This window comes from Mytilus edulis, chromosome 4 (assembly GCF_963676685.1).
Source record: "Mytilus edulis chromosome 4, xbMytEdul2.2, whole genome shotgun sequence".
Lineage (NCBI taxonomy): Eukaryota > Metazoa > Mollusca > Bivalvia > Mytilida > Mytilidae > Mytilus > Mytilus edulis.
Window position 1 is genome coordinate 50,928,526 of NC_092347.1, and position 22,065 is coordinate 50,950,590.

Consider the following 22,065-nt stretch of genomic DNA (forward strand, 5'->3'; position numbering starts at 1 on the left):
TTGAAGTCAACAACAAAAATAAGACAAAATTAACATTTTCCCAAGCATCTAAATCACTCTCAGGTACAAAATGTATGCTCAGAATGCAGGAATTTTAGTCTAAATTTTCAAATCTTTTTGGGGATAGCCAAGGACGTATATTATTTTAGTTATACGTCCTTGGGATAGCATACGATTTTATAAAATATAGCACCTCTGTAACAGTTTTAACTTTGAAATCGAAGCTCCAGCTGACTACTAGTCAGTGAATATTGTTTTTTAATTTTGTAAAAACAAAACCAACACTTTTTTAATATAAAATTAAAACAATGTTCTCAATGTCACAATTACAATTTTCATTTAAAACTAAATTATTCAAGTGACAATTCAAACCAGAGACAATATGTTTCTATTCAAACTAAGATTTTTGGATTCTTTCAGTTCAAAAATATTTACTAGCAGTCAACCTGCAGGAAAATGCACAAAAATGTATATTGGTCCATCAAGATGATCAATGATGTGATCACATGTACAGAAAATTTTCCCATCATGTTGCTAATTTTAGTTAATCATTTACATTATCTTCAGTAAAAAATGATGTTTTCAGAGGTCTGAATAAGGGTCTAGGACACCCCCAGAATGCAGGATTTTGCACCATTTTAAAAAAAAATCCTGGGGCCCCAGACCCCCCGCCGTAGTAGCGACGAGCAAGCTCGTCGACGCGAACGGCTTCGCCGTCCGCATGTACTTGCCGCCTATTTTAGAAATTCAGCCTGCTTCTTCAAAACTTAGTGACATCACTGATGAGGATATACAGACTGTTGTAATACCAAGAAATGATATACTGATGAAAATACAATTTTACCTTAACAGTGAAAATTGATAGCCACGAAAAATTTATGAATCCACAATGTCACATTGTGGATTGAAATATAAAAAAGAAGTCAATGTAATCCAGCAATTTTTGTAGTATTAGAGTAGAGTTCAGGAGGCTCACAAAAATTTCAGCAAAAAATTAAACATTTGTTTTTTCATTACACATATTATTTATTACATTATTAGTTAATGCTTCATGATCTGGTACAAAAATCAATCAAAATTATCGATTCGGTTGGGCTCCAGATGACTTTTAAAATGTTTATATCATTGAAAAATCTCCAAATTATCTCCCTTTGGTGCAAAAATACCATTTTTTGGCATTAAGATTGAAATATTTTTTTAACTCATCGGTAACCTATATTTTTTATTATTGTTTTAAATAAGCTGTACATAAACTAAATAAATATAAAATTTAAGCGATTTCTGTAATTTCTTTCTTTTTTTATTTCGATATAACCTCTATTTCTCCTGTTAGTTCAACATTAAAAAAAGAACATTAACAAAAATGTATGCTTCTTTCGGAGGCAGATTGTGAGCTTAAATGAATGGTTGATAAAGGTCTTCTTTTTTTCAATACCTAAAATGCAGAAGCCAACAATATTAATACACTTAAAAAAAAATAGCAATTTAGCTATATAAGTGGTCAACTCGGGAGAAACCAATGTTCTTAATATATTTTTACAGAATTCAAGGCTATCAAAATGTAACATATGTACACAGATAAAAACCAAGATGGTTGAAACTAAGGACCAAAATGCCAGAATGGAATTAAATAGAACCAGAGAACAGCATTTAATAAAGCAAAGGTAACAAATTATTTTAAATGCCAAATTATGGTATTTATGGAATAACTATACTGTAGTTGAAAATTTGAATCTGTCAATTGTCGATTTGACAGTTGCAAATGCACTTTTACTGTTGATGCGTAACGAGACTGTAAATAAGTAAAATGGAAATTTGTGACCGTCAAATCAAAATTTACGGTGACTACTCTTCAACTACAGTACTGTTATTCTGATTCTAATGCATTACAAAACCAAATAATACATTAGAGCTTGAAAAAAAGTATAAAGGAGTAAGTTCGGTAAGGGCCATATTTGGCCCCAATTATAAAGTTCATAGTAACAAGAAAATAAATGTTTTAAGTTGCCTTAAAGATATGTGAGAAAGTTTAACAGAACTGTTTTTGTTAAAATTTTATTCTAACACGTTGATTTTTACATCCCAAATAGGTCAAAATAAAGGGCTTTGGTGAAATTTGACAAAAACAGCTAGATTTCAACCAATTTAAGGACCAGGAAAGATAGAGCGCAGGCGTCGACAAACTTAATATTCAAATAAAACATGTGAAATGTCTTCACAAACACTATATTAAAAGATCTTTGTTGTCGACGTATGCGCTCTATGTTTCCTGTCTAATAATCTATAGGAAATTTACCCATTTTCATTGATTTTTTCGTGAAAAATCAATATGAGTACAACTTGTGACGTCATAATGAAACGCAAAAACGTAAAATTTTCAACAAAATGGCTTATTTCCTATCTAGTCACTGTATAAGCTATAATTTATTGTGATATTGGTCAATAAATCCGAATTTGAAATTGACGCTAAAAATGGGGGCCATTTAATGACCTTACCGAACATACTCATTTGTCAAATGGAAAAAAACTGCAGAACTTCATGAATAATTTTGGTGCAAAGACGTCATGGCTAAATATAAAAACCTACAAATCGGTGATCTTTTGAACTGTTACGTTTCAAATTCAGATAAAATCACATTAAAATGGGGAATTTAAGGTAGGTGTTGTTTTATTTTTGATAATGTTGTTGTAATCCAACATTTGTTGATCCAATCAATTTAAAATTGTGGTTCCCTCCTTAGTTACACCTGGTCAACTGATGGTAACCTTTAACCAATGAAAAAAACATGTTACATAAAAATTGCATTAGAATATTTTTATGCCCCACCTACGATAGTAGAGGGGCATTATGTTTTCTGGTCTGTGCGTCTGTTCGTCCGTCCGTTCGTCCGTCTGTCCGTTCGTTCGTCCGTCCGTCTGTCCCGCTTCGGGTTAAAGTTTTTGGTCAAGGTAGTTTTTGATGAAGCTGAAGTCCAATCAACTTGAAACTTAGTACATATGTTCCTTATGATATGATCTTTCTAATTTTAAAGACAAATTAAACTTTTGACCCCAATTTCACGGTCCACTGAACATAGAAAATGAAAGTGCGAGTTTCAGGTTAAAGTTTTTGGTCAAGGTAGTTTTTGATGAAGTTGAAGTCCAATCAACTTGAAACTTAGTACAAATGTTCCCTATGATATGATCTTTCTAATTTTAATGCCTAATTATATTTTTTTACCCATTTTCACGGTCCATTGAACATGGAAAATGATAGTGCGAGTGGGGCATCCGTGTACTTTGGACACATTCTTGTTCAAGGAGTTTTATTAATAATTTCAAGTATTTCAAACTTGATGCTTTCTTATATCAAGTAATCAAATAATATTAATTAAAAGGTGCATGAACAAAGATGGCGGTTGCAATTTTAAGGATATCAAATTGTAGAAACAGCATGATTTATAATTTTACAAAACACTTGTGAAATACAGCAGCAAGCAACATCAAGTTAATTAATGTCATCAACCATTTAACTTTAAGGGGATTATGATTTTCAGCTCACCTGGCCCAAAGGGCCAAGTGAGCTTTTCTCATCACTTGGCTTCCTTTGTCCGTCGTCGTCGTCGTCCGTCGTTAGCTTTTACAAAAATTTTCTTCTCTGAAACTACTGGGCCAAATTTTACCAAAATTTTACCAAACTTGGCCACAATCATCATTGGGGTATCTAGTTTAAAAAATGTGTCCGGTGACCCGGCCAACTAACCAAGATGGCCACCATGGCTAAAAATAGAACATAGGGTTAAAATGCAGTTTTTGGCTTAAAACTCAAAAACCAAAGCATTTAGAGCAAATCTGACATGGGGTAAAATTGTTTATCAGGTCAAGATAATCTTTCTGCCCTGAAATTTTCAGATGAATCGGACAACCTGTTGTTGGGTTGCTGCCCCTGAATTGGTAATTTTATGGAAATTTTACTGTTTTTGGTTATTATCTTGAATATTATTATAGTTAGAGATAAACTGTAAACAGAAATAATGTTCAGCTTAGTAAGATTTACAAATAAGTCAACATGACCGAAATGGTCAGTTGACCCCTTTAGGAGTTATTGCCCTTTATAGTCAATTTTGAACCATTTTTCGTAAATCTTAGTAATCTTTTACAAAAATCTTCTCCTCTGAAACTACTGGGCCAAATTAATCCAAACTTGTCCACAATCATCATTGGGGTATCTAGTTTAAAAAATGTGTCCGATGACCTGGCCATCCAACCAAGATGACCGCCATGGCTAAAAATAGAACATAGGGGTAAAATGCAGTTTTTGGCTTATAACTCAAAAACCAAAGCATTAAGAGCAAGTCTGACATGGGGGTAAAATTGTTTATCAGGTCAAGATCTATCTGCCCTGAAATTTTCAGATGAATCGGACAACCCGTTGTTGGGTTGCTGCCCCTGAATTGGTAATTTTATGGAAATTTTACTGTTTTGGGTTATTATCTTGAATATTATTATAGATAGAGATAAACTGTAAACAGCAATAATGTTCAGCTAAGTAAGATTTACAAATAAGTCAAGATGACCGAAATGGTCAGTTGACCCCTTTAGGAGTTATTGCCCTTTATAGTCAATTTTGAACCATTTTTCGTAAATCTTAGTAATCTTTTACAAAAATCTTCTCCTCTGAAACTACTGGGCCAAATTAATCCAAACTTGTCCACAATCATCATTGGGGTATCTAGTTTAAAAAATGTGTCCGATGACCCGGCCAACCAACCAAGAAGGCCGCCATGGCTAAAAATAGAACATAGGGGTAAAATGCAGTTTATGGCTTAAAACTCAAAAACCAAAGCATTTAGAGCAAATCTGACATGGGGTAAAATTTTTTATCAGGTCAAGATGATCTATCTGCCCTGAAATTTTCAGGTGAATCGGACAACCCGTTGTTGGGTTGCTGCCCCTGAATTGGTAATTTTATGGAAATTTTACTGTTTTTGGTTATTATCTTGAATATTATTATAGTTAGAGATAAACAGTAAACAGCAATAATGTTCAGCTAAGTAAGATTTACAAATAAGTCAACATGACCGAAATGGTCAGTTGACCCCTTTAGGAGTTATTGCCCTTTATAGTCAATTTTGAACCATTTTTCGTAAATCTTAGTATCTTTTACAAAAATCTTCTCCTCTGAAACTACTGGGCCAAATTAATCCAAACTTGTCCACAATCATCATTGGGGTATTTAGTTTAAAAAATGTGTCCGATGACCTGGCCATCCAACCAAGATGGCCGCCATGGCTAAAAATAGAACATAGGGGTAAAATGCAGTTTTTGGCTTATAACTCAAAAACCAAAGCATTTAGAGCAAACCTAACGAGGGTCAAATTGTTTATTAGGTCAAGATCTATCTGGCCTGAAATTTTCAGATGAATTGAACAACCCATTGTTGGATTGCTGCCCCTAAATTTGTAATTTTAAGGAAATTTTGCTGTTTTTGGTTATTATCTTGAATACTATTATAGATAGAGACAACCTGTAAAAGGCAATAATGTTCAGCAAAGTAAGATTTACAAATAAGTCAACATGACTGAAATGGTCAATTGACCCCCTAAGGAGTTAATGTCCTTAAATTGTCCTTTATAGTCAATTTTTAACAATTTTCATTGGGCCAAGTTCATTATAGAGATAATTGTAAGCAGCAAGAATGTTCAGTAAAGTAAGATGTACAAACACATTACCATCACCAAAACACAATTTTGTCTTGAATCCATCTGTTTCTTTTGTTTAATATTCACATATACCAAGGTGAGCGACACAGGCTCTTTAGAGCCTCTAGTTTTGTCTTATTCAGATTTTTTACTTTTTAGTCGACCAATCAACTTATTCTTTTCAAAACTTAACACTAGAAGGTATGGTGAAAATCTGGATTCAAAATTCATTTTCCCCTCTTTGAATTAGAATTTTTATTCCTTAACAGAACAGAAATAAATTTCTTTTAGTTCCCACCTAGGATAGTAGAGGGGCCTTATTTTTTGTGGTCTGTGTGTCCGTTCGTTTGACAATCCATCCATCCCACTTCAGGTTAAATGTTTTTGATGAGGTTGAAGTCCAATCAACTTGAAACTTAGTACACATGTTCTGTACAATATGATCCTTCTTTTCTAATGCCAAATTACAGTTTTTACCCCAATTTCACGGTCCAGTGAACATAGTAAATGATAGTGTGTGTGGGGCATCCCTTGTACTGGGGACACATTATTGTTTTGAAATATATTTTAGAGTATAGCAGTCAGGATTACTTCTGTTTAATCTATTTTCATTTTAACTTTTACCAATTTGAGTTTGTAAGTGCAAATGTTCATGATTTATGCAAGACACACTTAGATAGATTATTATTACCATATAATTATGTTATCAATTTTTTTATTAGCCTTGAAAGGAGGAAATACTACAAACATGTCCATAAAGCCAGACAACACCCAGATAAATATATGTCAATGATTATAGATGGCATGGACCAATCAAAGACTGAGATACCTCATTTTTTATACATGTCTTCCCTTACATCAGGAATGTGGAAATTGAAAACGCATTTGGTCGGAGCACTGGTGCATGGCGTAGGATTATATGGATTTTTTGATTGGTACCAGTATGCACACTCCTCCAACTTGACAATCCATGTAATCCTAAATATTCTCCTTATGACTAAAGACAGTCTTCCTGATGTTCTTTACCTTCAAATGGACAACTGTGCCAGGGAAAATAAAAACAGGTATGGTGATACTGTATGTTTTAAAAATAAATAAAAGAACATTCACACTTGGATGCAACTGTCAATTTTTGTTCTCATTTGTGATGCAGAAAACATTAAATGTTACTCCTTAAAACATGACAGGCATGAACTGAACATCATACAGTAATTCATGACTGCTTGAAACAAATTCAATTTTAGTAATTGTATACAACTAATCATTGGTAAACCTTGGTAACTTTTATTTAAAGGTGAAATTTATGAAGATGATTTAGAAATATTTTTCAGATATCAATAGAAATAGGACTTGTTCATAACAAGATAGTAAATCTTGAAAAAATATTCAAGAATTGAATGCTTCTTTTTGTAACTTCATTGGGGTGTAAAAGCATTGACCGAAGAACATTTTGTATGAAGCGCTGTCAACACTTTAACAACTCTATGAAGTTACAAAAAGAAGCATTCAATACTTAGAATTACATTTTTTTAGCTATGCTCATGAAAACACGAATTTTATCAATTTTTATTTAATTCACCTGTGCACTTTATTGTCGGTCTTCATGTGAATGATAAGTTTTATTGTGTAATGCAATTGCTTAAGGAATAACACATGATGTGCAGTTAGCCAATCAGAATAATGTATTATAATGAAACATACATCTAATATAATTATTTACTGTTGATCACAATTTAAATAGTATATGATTATTTGTAATTCATAACTTATTGTGTTCTAGATTTGTATTTGGATTTCTCAGCCTCTTGGTTGAACTGAAAGTGTTAAAAAAAATCAAGGTTTCTTTTTTGATGGTTGGCCACACTCATGAAGACATCGATCAGTTTTTTTCAAGGTAAATATAATTCCCTCTATTAAGACATTAACAAAATCTTTGCATATAGTTCATTACATTGTATGTCATGGGTTCAATCAGCTTTTACACAATATCAAGTTATTAGAACAGTAACTCCTTGGATAATGCTTTTATTTGCATTATGCTAAAAAAAAAAATGAAATGCAACTGCTTATTGTTGAGCCTGCAACTTTTGTCACAGAAAGCTCGACATAGGGAAAGTGATATTGCTGCAGCTACAACACTAGATATTTTCGAAGGTGGAAGACCTGGATGCTTCATACTTTGTATATAGATGCCTCATGTTACAAACTTTTCGTCAATCACATGTCCAATGGCCTTGATCTCATTTTCATAGTTCAGTCACTATTTGAAAAAAAGTAAAGATTTCTGTGTAATGTTAAATTCTCTCTTACTAGTATAATAAGTAATAGGATAACTATTTGTGGTATGTGAATACCTTGCGAGGTCCTCATGCCGGTCAAATAGTTTTCCCTTGACCTTGACCTCATTTCATGAATCAGTGAACAAGATATCATAAGCAGTATATTCGATTTATGGAAGGACTGTAAGGTGTCATCTGACCATGACCTCATTTTGATGGTTCAGTGGTTACCAAGGGTCCGGAAACGGTCATATATGCCAGTCTTGACCTAAACTGAAAGTATTTTGTCCTAAATGAGTAATTGGGATTTAGGACAAATTTTATTTTTTTACAGAAACAATTTCGGTCATTTAATGTCATTTCGTTGAGATCGAGTTTCTAACATTGTCTAAATCGCCATTTTGAACTAATTTTTTGTTTGTTATCCTTTTCCTGTTATAAAACTGCCACTCCAGTAAAGTGTTTTAATCCTGAGGGCCCTCCTTATAACTATAGTAATGCCTCGGGGAAATATTGGCTAATGATCGCTAATCTCTTTACCTGTGTTTTTAATTAAATTTTCTATTGATCACAAGCTCAGAACTAATTTTTTAAAGAAATTAAAAGTTCATAACAACTGTCTGCATTATTTAATTACTTTTCTCAGCTTAGACAATTGTTAATTCTGATTTAAAATTAAATTAATTTACGTAGAACAAAATATTGTTTCACTACAAACACACATGCTTTGTTTACTAATACGCATGCTTGAAATGCTCTTCCTAAAATTAGACACTAAATCGTAAATTCAAAAAGATTTCATGCTCAATTAAACAAGTCCAACTATTATAATTAATATTCAAACACTATTAAAGGTAAAACAGTTAAAAAGCCAAACGATTTCCTGTGAATTTGATAAACAAAATTAATCCCGGAAATGAGTCCGGAATTGGTCGTTTTACTATTGTCGTAAAACATCCGGTTAAAATTTTGTCTTAAAAAATGGAAAGAAACGTAAGCGAAGTTTGAGAAATTTACCGTTTTGAGTCATTAAAATCATTTCATTTTTAAACTGTTGCCTTCCTTTTATTGCTCAAGATCGATTTTAAGGAAAATGGTAGGGAAATTTCTGAAGTAAATGCGATGCAACAGTTAAACAAGTTCGTTGATGCTACGAGTATGACTGTATGAGCATAATACACACAATCTTTGTTTGAAAAAGGGCACCAACTTTTAAGTTATCCGAAAATGACCGAAATTAGGTGAAAAAATTTCCGGATCCTTGGTGGTTACAGTTAAGTTTTTGTGTTTTGGTCTGTTTTTCTTATACTGTATGCAATAGGTCTACTATATTTGGTGTATGGAAATATTTTATGATCTATATGTCAGTCATGCAGGCTTTATTTGACCTTGAACTCATTTTCATGGTTCATTGCTCAGTGTTAAGTTTTTAATTTTTGGTCTGTTTTCTAAAACTATAAGCAATAGGTCAACTATATTTGTTGTATAGAAGAATTGTTAGCTATACATGCCTGTTTGGCATGGTTCATCTGACATTGTCTTCATTTTCATGGTTCATTGGTCTATGTTTAGTTTTCTTGGTTAAGTCTATGACAGTTGTAGCTTTATATTTAGGACTATTAACATAATATCAATGATTAGTAAAGAAGCTGAGACAGTTTAGCATACTGTGCACTCTTGTGTTTACTTTAAATGAGTTAATTATACCCCCGCTTTAAAAAAGGGGGGTATACTGTTTTACCTCTGTCTGTCAGTCCGTCCGTCAGTCCGTCCATCAGTCCGTCAGTCAGTCTGTCCCATGAAACTTTCGTCACATTTTTCTCAGGAACTACACATCCACCCTTTCTGTAATTTGGTATCAACATTTATATATGTCAGCCATACCGTGTGATGCGTTTTCAGATTCATCACTTGACAACTTCCTGTTTACCGAACACTTGTCTGATTTTACACATGATAGCCAAGTTGAAAATTTTCGTCACATTTTTCTCAGGAACTACAATACAAGGATTTCTGAAATTTGGTTTCAGGATTTATATAAGTCAGCTATACAGTGTGATTCGTTTTCAGATTCATCACTTGACAACTTCCTGTTTACCGAACACTTGTATGATTTTACACATGATAGCCAAGTTGCAAATTTTCGTCACATTTTTCTCAGGAACTACAATACAAGGATTTCTGAAATTTGGTTTCAGGATTTATATAAGTCAGGTATACCGTGTGATGCGTTTTCAGATTCATCACTCGACATCTTCCTGTTTACCGAACACTTGTATGATTTTACACATAATAACCAAGTTAAAAATTTTCGTCACATTTTTCTCAGGAACTACAATACAAGGATTTCTGAAATTTGGTTTCAGGATTTTTATAAGTCAGCTATACCGTGTGATGCGTTTTCAGATTCATCACTCGACAACTTCCTGTTTACCGAACACTTCCATATTTTTACACTATTAATATTATCCACTTGCGGCGGGGGTATCATCAATGAGCAGTAGCTCGCAGTTTCACTTGTTCTTTCATGTAATCATACAATTAAATGGAATTCATCATTTTATGATACAGCTGCTTTCTTACATTACATATCTTCATTTATTTCATACATAATTTTAACAAACATTTTTTTCAGATTTTCAGTATGGTTGAACATGCAGCTTTTACACTACCAAGACTAATGCATGCGTTTGAAAACTGCTTCCAACCAAAACCCCACCAAGTGAAACAAATAATGTTTATGATGTTACAAATTGGATTAAGGTACAGAAGTCATTGTGACAGTTTGCTACTCAAAAACAAAATTGATGGATCAGACCCTCAATTTAAATCCTATTTTATTCAAGAATATCATATTTGATTTGTAAACTGGATCATGACCTTAACATGAAAGTCCTTTTGACTTTTATTCAATTTGTGAATTTGTGAGAAAAAAATAGTTTGAATCTATGAGATCTTCTTATATAAAATGCATGTGACATGTTACATTATTATATCAGTATAATATATATACACATTGTACATATGTATGGATTCAGTCTGTTTATTAACAAGCTTTAGTCAATTAAAATAATAACTACATGTTTATGTAATGGACATATCTTTGTGTCCTGGGACTCAAAGGATTAAGTCGTCTTGCAAAAGCAATACAAAAATTTAGGCAACCATGGGGCATAGCAAGACACACAATGAATGATGATGTCAATGTAGTTCTTTTTAAAAGAACGTGCTACAATTCCCTTTCTTTTATTTATTTATATCTTATAATTTGTTTGTTTACGTACTGAGAAGTGCCATGATACTTATTGCCCTTTGAGAAGGCATTATTCAGCAGGTGTCAATATACATGTTATTGCACACTCTTAGTTGTAACTGGAATGATGTCAGACCCCTAACTATAAAATTGAAAAAAATCAGGAAGTGACACGTAGGAAGTCTGTCCTAGTCATATAACTTGGGCAGCAATGATAGGAGATATATAGTCAATACTGCCAACATACTTACCTTGTAAAACAGCCTATTATTGATAATTATTAACCAACTAACTACATTATGTATAGAAATGCCCATGTTTTATAAAAGGAAAATTTCGACAACTGGTAATTATGAATGAAGAATTAGCTACAGTCATGCATTAGAAAATCACAGCTATGCATTATTAACACGAATGGAACATTGTTTGAATCAAAATGTCGCTTAAATAAGTGGCAACTTTTTTTTTAACTTAATATCATATAAAGAAAGTTTAAATGATGTTCAGTGTTTTGTAAGGTCCAATGACTTATAATGGAAATCTGTGATTTAGTAATGCACATTAGTCTCAGGTCCAATACAGCTAACCTCAAATCTAAAACAGGGCCAATGCAGAAACAGCTTAATAACACAGTAATATTTAACACTGTTTTCTTCTATTTCAGGATTTTATCAATCCAATCAGTGACCATTCCCAACCCCACACTTTTAAATTTGTCCTTGGAGATGATGGAAAATCAAAATTCTTGTACAAGAAATGGGCAAATGATAAAGTAAGTGATGTATAACTGTATTAAGGTTTTCCATGGTATAGGCCTGCTGACTGCCTAAAAGGGGGCCAGCTTGGGTCATGCTTCGGTGATTCCCTATAAAATCAGCCAAATTTTTTCCAGGTAAGGGCCCCCCCTCTAACTTGCCTCTGATAATGAATAAGTAAAAGAAAACAACAGTGCAAAGCTTGAAGCAGATAATGTACCATTACACAAACATGTTTTCATTATTTATGTTATAAATAAAACTCTATGGAAACATTTTGTTTTTACAGTCCGTAGCTTTTTTACAAATAATAATATAATTGATGCAATTTGACAGTGAAATACCACACTTGCAAGTATAAAAAAAAAGATGTGGTATGATTGCCAATGAGACAACTGTCCACAAAGAGACCAAAATGAATTTTTTAATTTAAATTTTGCAATTGTTTGATTTATCAATTTATATACTGAAGGCTATTCCAAACACATGTCCATCAACTGATCAGAATCTTAATAAAGGGGAGATAACTTTACTTTATCTACATAAACCAACATAATAAGCATTATGTTCTAAATTCACTGTGTTCAAACGAACATAAAGTATTTATGTGCTAAATCTCTCTAGGTTTTTGTAAAGCATACATATCTGAGCACATTCAGATATGTACCTTTATACGATAAAGTCATAATAGAAAACTAAATACATAATTATTTAGGTATTGTTAGGCGCAATGACCATCTCGACGTACAAAGAAAGCAAACTTGACATTAAGGATGTACTTAGGTGAGGTTAGGTGAAAATTAATAAATTAAGAAGTTAAAATTTATACTATAAGGTGGTAGGGCATCAATTAAGGATAAAAATAAGCTAAAAATATTGATAGGTCATGGACCTCCTTTTCGAGATATTTGAGATTTAGAATATGGCGGGAAAAGGTTGACTCAGACTTTTACCTTATATTTGCATTGATATTATTAGGTCTCAAAACAAAAGACAGAGAATTAAGAATCTTCTAAAATTTTGGTAAATGACCATTCATGAGCTATTAAGTCTTATATGAAAAAACAAATGGGTGTTATGGGGCAAAATATTTTACATTGTATTGTATGGAAAAACACCAAGGAGTCCGAACATTTGACACAAATTCCAAAACCTCACCTAAGTACATCCTTAAGTACATATCATATACCAAGATTTTGAGATACTTTGCTTCTATGACAAACTAACAGAAATCATATACTTTTTTGATAATCAATTGTGTCTGATTTGTGGGGACTTTAATCTTGTTCAGAATTTTGACCTAGATACCCATAATTATAAACATATAAATAATCCAAAATCAAGGGATAAAATTTTAGAAATTATAAAATATAAGACTCTTGTGGATCCATTTAGAGAGAGATACCCTGATCTTAAAAGATTTACATGGAGAAAAAAAATCCATTTAAACAATCATGGTTAGATTTCTTTTTGATCTCAGAAAGCCTTATAGATGACATATGTGATATAAACATTGGCAATAGCTACAGATCAGACCATTCACCAGTAATTTTGACTTTGAAGATAAATGAGTTTATAAAAGGCAGGGGCCTCTGGAAATTCAACAACTCTCTCCTTCAAGACACTAAATATGTAAAATTAATTAAAAAAACAATTATTAGCACAGTTGAGCAATATGCAGTGCTAGGTTATAGCAGAGATGCTTTAAACAGTATTATTGATGATTTTGATATACAATTTACAATCAGTGACCAATTATTTTGAAACACTTCTTAATGAGATCAGAGGTAAGACTATTTCTTATTCGACATATATAAAAAGGGAAAGGGTAAAACAGGAAAAAAAACTTACAGAAGAAATACAAAAATTAGAACAAAACACAATCACTGAGGACAATTTAAATGTAATAGAGATTAAAAAATGTGAACTTCGAATTTTGCGACAAAACAAGATTAAAGGTCAATACGTTAGGTCAAGAACCGAGTGGATTAAAGAAGGAGAGAGGCCAACTAATTATTTTTGTAACCTAGAAACCCAAAATTTTATAAATAAAACTATTAAAAAAATTATTATTAATGATAACACTGTAGTAGAAAATCAAAAGGAAATATTGACGCAAACAAAATTATTTTATGAGAAGCTTTACAGAAGACAAGAGTGTATAAAAGATGTCAATCTATCAGGGGAATTACCATTTCAAACACCTAAATTAAGAGATAATGAAAAAGATTCTTTAGAAGGTAATATTACCTTTAGTGAGCTAACACAAGCACTAAAAAGGATGAAAAATAATAAAAGCCCTGGTTCAGATGGCTTCACAGCAGATTTTTTTTAAAGTTTTTTGGATAGATATTGGAAAATTTGTCTTCAGGTCAATAAATGATGCATATGAAATAGGGGAAATGTCTGTCACACAGAAGCAGGGAGTAATCACATGTATCCCAAAGGAAGGTAAATCAAGACAGTTTTTAAAAAATTGGCGTCCAATTACCCTTTTAAACTCAACTTATAAATTAGCATCTAGCTGTATAGCAGAGAGAATTAAGTCAGTTCTTAATAAACTAATTAATTCTGACCAAACAGGCTTTATTCCGGGGAGATTTATTGGGGAGAACTGTAGAGTGTAGACTTATATACGATATTTTACATTTCACAGAGGAAAATGACATCCCCGGTATATTACTATTAATTGATTTTGAAAAAGCATTCGACTCTATCTCCTGGTCATTTTTATTTGAGACACTTAAATATTTTAATCTTGGAGAATCCATCATGAACTGGATAAAAACATTTTATAATAATATTTCTTCAACAGTGACTCAAAATTGTTGTCTGTCAGATTTTTTTCGTGTGGAAAGAGGTTGTAGACAAGGAGATCCTTTGTCTCCTTACCTTTTCTTGCTATGTGCAGAAATACTTGGCATTTTAGTCAGAAATAGTAATGATATTAAAGGTATTACGATAGATGATACAGAGTTTATATTGTCTCAATATGCTGATGATACATCACTTATTTTAGATGGATCTCCTTCCTCTTTAGATGCATCCCTCCGTATCTTACAATTCTATGCTGAGATATCAGGACTGAAAATTAACTAAGATAAAACAAATGTTATATGGATAGGAAGTAAAAAACATAGTCAAGATAAAATATGCGTAAAATGGGGATTGAAATGGGGTTCCAGTACCTTCAAATTATTGGGTATCACTTTTGGTGTTGATTTGGATAGAATGCTAAATCTAAATTATGCTCCTCGAATTCAAGAAATAGAAAGTATTATACAAAAATGGTCAAAACAGTCGCTTACTCCGTTTGGTAAAATAACTATTATAAAATCTTTAATTATATCAAAATTGAATCATCTGTTCTTATCCATCCCAAGTCCAGATGAAAATGTACTACAACAACTCAATAGTAAAATTTATGCTTTCATTTGGGATAGTAAACCTGACAAGGTAAATCGGGAGCTCTTATGTCAAGAATACTGCAGAGGTGGTTTAAAAATGATTAATTTGAGAAATTTTATACAAGGGCTAAAATTGACCTGGGTTAGGAGATTATTTAATTCAAATTCAAAGTGGGTCAAATTATTTACTGCTACACAAAATATAAATTTTACAGAGTTGGCTTATTTTGGAACAACTAAAAAATTAGATAACGTTTTTTGGAAAGAAGTTATTTGTGCCTGGAAAAACATGTCGAGATTCCGACATCCTCGTTATTTTGAGGAAGTCATATCTTCATCTATATGGAATAATGAGAACATTAAAATTAATAACGTCAGTGTTTATTATAGAAGTTGGGCACAAAACGGGGTATGGACTGTAAATGACCTTCTAGATGAGCAAGGAAATATATTGTCTTATCAAAATTTTGAACAGTTATATACTTTTAAACCCACATTTTTACAATTTTATGGTATTAAAGTAGCATTAAAAAAATGGTTACAATCTATGGGAATCAACACTGAAAGGGAAAAAACAACAACAAGCTCTGTTACCTTTTAATATTAACATTTTTTTCAAGTCAAACAAAGGTTCAAAAGACATGTATAATATATTAAATAAAGGTGCAATACCAGTTGTAATAGCAGCTGAGCGAAAATGGGAGGGTATATTGAATAACGTTGTAGGGGATTGGAAAAAAATCCATAACTGTGTCACTAAAATTTCAAAAAATACCAAGCTCTGTTGGTTTCAATATCGAATTATTCACCGTATTTTAGGTACTAATACTTTACTTTTAAAGATGAACCGAGTACAGTGTAATTTATGTACATTTTGCAAGGAAGAACCAGAAAGCATAGAACACTTATTGTGGGGCTGTCATATTGTAGCAGACATTTGGCACCACCTGAATGCCTGGATTTTTGAAACAACACATATTGAAATTCCACTTAATATAGATATAGTCATGTTTGGTCTGTATGATAACTATAAACTTAATTTTATAAAAAATAAAGTCATTTTACTAGTAAAGTATTTTATATACAGATCAAAGATGCGAGAGGAAAAACCTCATATAGATAGAGGGACTTAAAAATTATATCAAAGAAAATTTAGTTTTAGAAAAACATATTTCCTCAAAAAATATGAGTGTGAAAGATTATAACATGTACTGGAACCCCTGGGATAAAATCATTAATTAATTTAATAGTGAATTATTATGTATAGATGTGCTTGAAATGTAATTTCCATTATCACTATATATTTTTTGATGAAAATGTTATACTTCATCCATATTTCGTTCATATATCGTATTATTAGTATTATTTTTGTTTACTCTTTTTTGCTTGATTATGCTTATTTTTCTCGCTTGCTTTATTATGTGCCTCTATAGATAACTTATGTAAATGCCTGTTAATCCATGATGAATAAAAAAAATAAATTATAAAAAAAAAAGATTTTGAGATACTGACAAACGCTTCTGTTAACTTTCTAATACATAGCCGTCTTTAGCTTGATCTGATTTCAACCAACCATGCATTTTAAATAACCTATCTTAAATATTGTTTTGAGCGGCAGCTGTAGCACCACCTGATCTAAAACTATGTAGACCAAAATCTTTTAGAGTTACAACCAATCTCGAATAATGCACATTTAATTAATTCTCTCGCTCTGTTATATGACAGACTATAGTTTTTCTATTAAAACTTAATTTTACTATTAACAACTTGCTAGTTTACTTGTCTCAAGACTAAAATTAAACAACCTTTACCTGATGAATTAATCGATACAGTTAACGGGTTAACAACATGCGGTCTGTTCGATACCTCTTTTATCAAGCTAGCATCAATTAATTCTTGAACTGGCTTTTCTACAAAATCTTTATGTTCTAAAGCAGATTTATTACTTCTTAGCAAAACACTCTCTGGTTCATTTATTAAAGGTATTTTATAACCATTCTCAATTAAATCTAAAAAAAACTTTGAAGCATTAATATTTTTCCAAAAATCCAAAGAATTTTTCAGTCTATTTTTAACATTTTTACAAGAGGTACTGGATTCCATACCTGTCAACTGACCCGTATTCTGCGGGTGTGACCCGAGATTTTCACAATTTTGAGGGATCACCAGGGACACCCACCGGGTCATTGAATAACCCGAGAATTCCGAAAATGACCGGTTTTCACCTGTATTTCTTAGCCTTGAGATTGATTTCATAAGTAATATTCCTTTGAAATACCGGCAAATTCGTAATTCTTCCATGAACAGAAAGTTCATCTACCTGTGTAAACTGTCAGATTAAGTTGCCCATTAAGTGCATGGCTTCACTTAACAGCTTTGGTGCAAACACACTGTTAATAAATACCAATTACCTTAGCTTTAAGGTCGTAAATAAATTGCACTGTTGTTTTACAAACATATTTCAACTAGATTTACTTCCCCTTTTTTGTCACCATTCAAAATTATTCCTTATATTTACGTTTTTGGGGTGAAAAAGATTAAATCTTAAAAAAAATAAAATTCAAATACATATTGAAATATAACTTTTCATTATTTTTATACCTTTATACAATTTAAAAAAAAAAAGTTGAAAATTATTTTGTTCAACTATACTTCTTTTAACTGTATTACTATATTTTATTATAAGTCTAATTTCAATTGAAATTTAATGACCGACCGTGCAAGGGCTGTATAGCCAGTCAAGGTCGTTAAAAACTTCCATTTGTTGTAAATTTAATGATGTGTTTTATGGCTGAATAGCTGGTTTCAAACATTATAGAATTACTTATGGAAAATATATCCTAGTATTTGGTGCGTGAGGTTGAATTACATCACCACGATGAGTAAAGAGCATAAGACTGTGACACAAATTTATAAAAATCTTTTAAAAGTGCAATGAAACAATAATAAATAAGATTTAAAATTACTTAACCAAGTGAACATGCATTGATGTTTTGGTAACTTTGATTTAAATTATAAGAAAAATGTACAATAAATACTGAAATTCAGCTCGAAAAAGTTTGTACGCTTTATGACCTGAGATTTGATTCTTCAGTGCAGGTCATGACCTGCATTTTCATCGTCACAGGTTGACAGGTATGGGATTCATAATCATAAAAAGAGTCAAAATTGTCTACATTCTGTACCTTAAGAATATCTGGACATCTCTCAGTAGAGTCCTCTGGAAGCTGCTGAATTTCCCCCTTTTTGGCAGTCTTTAGCCCAATGTCCATACAGACCACAATTGTAACAGATGTCCCTAGGTCTGTTCTGACGAGATGTGATGGGGTGGAGGCCCCCTTGCCAAAAAAGGGCTGTTGCTGTGAAAAACCACCATTATTACCGTTGTGAGCATTACTTGACAGGCCACCAGCAGATTCCACAGACCTTTTCTTTATGTTTTGACGCTTATTCTGCTTCACTGTTTTCAATTTCATCATGCTCTGCCATCAGCTGCCGGAATACGCTTCTCATCCTCTCAGTCACTAGCCACGTTATCATTCAAATACTCTTCGACAGTTTTCAAACCACCTTCAGATTTATTCCCTGTACGAATCAGCTTATTCCTTTTCTTCAAAGATTTCCCTGATTCTTTCAGCACTTTGACAGCCTTCTCATATCTCCGGTGCTCTATACAGTCTACAGCAATATCAATATTGTCCAACATATCAGAATTTAAGTCAAACTGAACTTAAAAGTTACCCTTGAACTTAAAGGTTGCACTTTGTTGATTTGCAAGTCACGCCTCTTTTGGGGAGAAATTGAATGTGCATTAAATACTGCTACTGTTTACATAGTTGTTGCCATGGATGCAAAGTAATTTTTTTTTAATTAAGACTTGATTGGAGAATTTAATGGATATAAATAAAAATGTCTATTTATTTAACTTATTTTTCAGGAGGACTGGAAGACATTTGGGTGTTGAGTCAAAGGAGTAAGTTCGGTAAGCGCCATATTTGGCCCCAATTATAAAGTTCATGGTTACAAGACAATAATTGTTTTAAGTTGCCTTAGAGACATGTGAGAAAGTTAAACAGAGCTGTTTTTGTCAAAGTTTAATTCTAACACGTTGATTTTTACATCCCAAAAAGGTCAAGATGAGGGATTTTGGTGAAATTTGACAAAATCAGCTGGATTTCAACCAAATAAAGGACCAGGAAACATAGAGCGCAGGCGTCGACAAGCTTAATATTCAAATAAGACATGTTAAATGTCTTCACAAACATTATTTTAAAAGATCTTTGTTGTCGACGTATGCGCTCTGTGTTTCCTGTCAAATAATCTTTGGAAATTTACCCATTTTCATTGATTTTTTTGTGAAAAATCAATATGAGTACAACTTGTGACGTCATAATGAAACGCAGAGACGTAAAATTTTCAACAAAATGGCTTATATCCTATCTAGTCAATGTATTAGCTATAATTTATCGTGATATTGGTCAATAAATCCGAAATTGAAATTTACGCTAAAAAAGGGGGCCATTTTAGGACCTTATCCAACATACTCCTTTCATGGAAAAATTCAGTGCGAACCTGCAATGTTTATAAATGGAGGGCAGTAAAACTTGAAAATATGCCGCACAGCTATATGTTTTTTTTAGTGCAAAAAAAAGGAGTGCATGTCTCCTTTCCAGGGAAATATAACATTCTCCTCAAAACTTCCTGAATGAAGAGTGACTGCATATGCAATTTAGGCAGTTCCTATGGAAAACTGCATTGCTGGTTTTACACAAGTGCAACCTATAAGGTAAATAATGGGAATTCACCCGTCAGCCTCCCTGGAATCCCAATTTCGGACCCCTTTTGGGTTTTAATTTTACAGAAACAACATGGAATCATTTTGGAATGCATTGGCTTTAGCTTTGTCTAAGAAAAGTGAAAAAAATTATGGAAATTATGACTGTGCAGTGTGGGTTGGAGCTTTGGAGCATGGGGTCTATGGGAAAAAAGTTATGAATTGGCCTGATGGCACTAGAACTCTTGAAAGAGCTCACAGATTATCTTATATGCTAGATAAAAGAATATTAAAAGAAAATCTTCCCCGTTTCTCTCCAAACGGTGATCATTTAGATATTTCACACCTTTGCCATAACCCCAAATGTATTAAACCGGAGCACCTGATTTTAGAGTCGCACAGTATAAACATAGAGAGAATTTTCTGTAGACGGACAAAACAGTGTACATATAATCATTTACCGTGTTTTCTTATCTGATGCAGGTAATTTATTTATTTTTAACATGTCTTGATCGGAGTTTTTGGCAAACGAATACTCTTGAGGCTGTTTTGCGGCCAGCCGTTTTGTTGGTAAAAGTTTGTTTTTCTCATAGTCTTTTTCCTCTTGATACTCATCATAAATTTTATATAGTTCATGCTTTTTTTTAGCATCTCTGATCTGTGTACTGCTTTGACTGCTTATATAATTTATATTTTTCATTGTCTTGTTGAATATTTTTCAGACCTCCGGCAGCACGACTTCCTGGTTCAATGGGAACCCCAGCCGCTTTACAGAGTTTAACGATGGATTCTCCAGGGCCATTATTTACATTGTGTATAGCTGTATGTACCCTTCCTTTATAGTTTCTGGTAAATGTTGCATTGCTAGGTACAGTTGCACGTATTGCACGGTTAGTTGTTTCAGCTTTTTGTGTGTTAGTGTTTTTGCATGTACGGTTTAGCATGGTAGGTCCAAGGCGATATTTTACGCATTCACGTAACAATGCTGCTGTGTTCTCTGATTTATTTAATTTTAAGTTATTTTTCAGATAAGCTGATTTTTCAGTCCATGTCTTCAAACTGTTCCTATTTGAACAAACAAGGGAATATTTTGTACACCCGTTATGATCACCCTGATAGCAAGAAACTATAGCATGACATGCATATGATAGGTGAACTTTTACCCGTACAGAGTCCATATTGAATTTATCAAAGGCATCATTGTACTCTGCCTGACAACATGCTGCCATATCTAATGCAAACCTTTTTAGCATTTTATCTTTCTCTGAAACTAATCGTGCCGGCATTATTTCCTTCAGACCTGACATTTTTTTAATAAAATTTCTATGATTTGCGGACACATGTCTTGTATCTAGAAAATGAATTGGCTGAGTATTGGTTTTACCAGCTTTAAAAAGAGACTCTGCAGCTCTAAATGCACTGCTATCAGGGTCAGTGGTAATTTCTTGAACTTCCAGACCATCATTTTTCAGATCTAACAAGCAGTCTTTAGCCCATCGCTCCTCACTGCCTATGCTGTCATGCATTTCAATGTTTGCGAAACAGTGACCTTTGTGAGATTTAACTTTTGTTTTTGTTTTATGTTCACTCTTATTTGAGCAAAGCTTAGACACTTGTCTTGTGCTTACAATACTGGCTTATAAGTATTATTTTCTAACATGTTATATGTACATTGGGTAGCTGGTTGAAATGGTGTTTTACCCATTCCGGAATAAATAGGGTTATTATACATTCCGTTGGCCTGAATGTTAATAATATTAGGATTATCACCTCTTAATATGTTTATTTCCTTAATTAATTTTCTTTTCTGAACCAAATCCTTTTGATTGTACTCTTCTATAATTTCAGAAACAACATTAGCACTGTGTTGCATACTTGAAGTGGAAGGAGCTGGTATATTAGAACCAAGAAATAAT

The 22,065-nt window shown here is 32.6% G+C and overlaps 1 protein-coding gene across 10 annotated transcripts in view; it reads left to right on the forward strand.

The window, feature by feature from the left end:
- The window catches only part of LOC139519919 (uncharacterized), a 71,324-nt gene that overhangs the window by 32,168 nt on the left and 17,091 nt on the right, over window positions 1-22,065 (forward strand). For 5 of the 10 annotated variants that reach the window (XM_071312230.1, XM_071312231.1, XM_071312229.1 and 2 more), the window contains 4 exons: window positions 1,543-1,664; window positions 6,404-6,745; window positions 7,462-7,575; window positions 11,878-11,985. In XM_071312230.1, the coding sequence (XP_071168331.1) occupies window positions 1,591-1,664; window positions 6,404-6,745; window positions 7,462-7,575; window positions 11,878-11,985 (638 nt within the window). In that variant the 5' untranslated portion in view covers window positions 1,543-1,590. Of the gene's footprint in view, window positions 1-1,542; window positions 1,665-6,403; window positions 6,746-7,461; window positions 7,576-10,595; window positions 10,724-11,877; window positions 11,986-19,312; window positions 19,924-22,065 lie in introns of those variants that run through there. The other 5 variants (XM_071312238.1, XM_071312235.1, XM_071312236.1 and 2 more) reach the window with 4 other exon arrangements.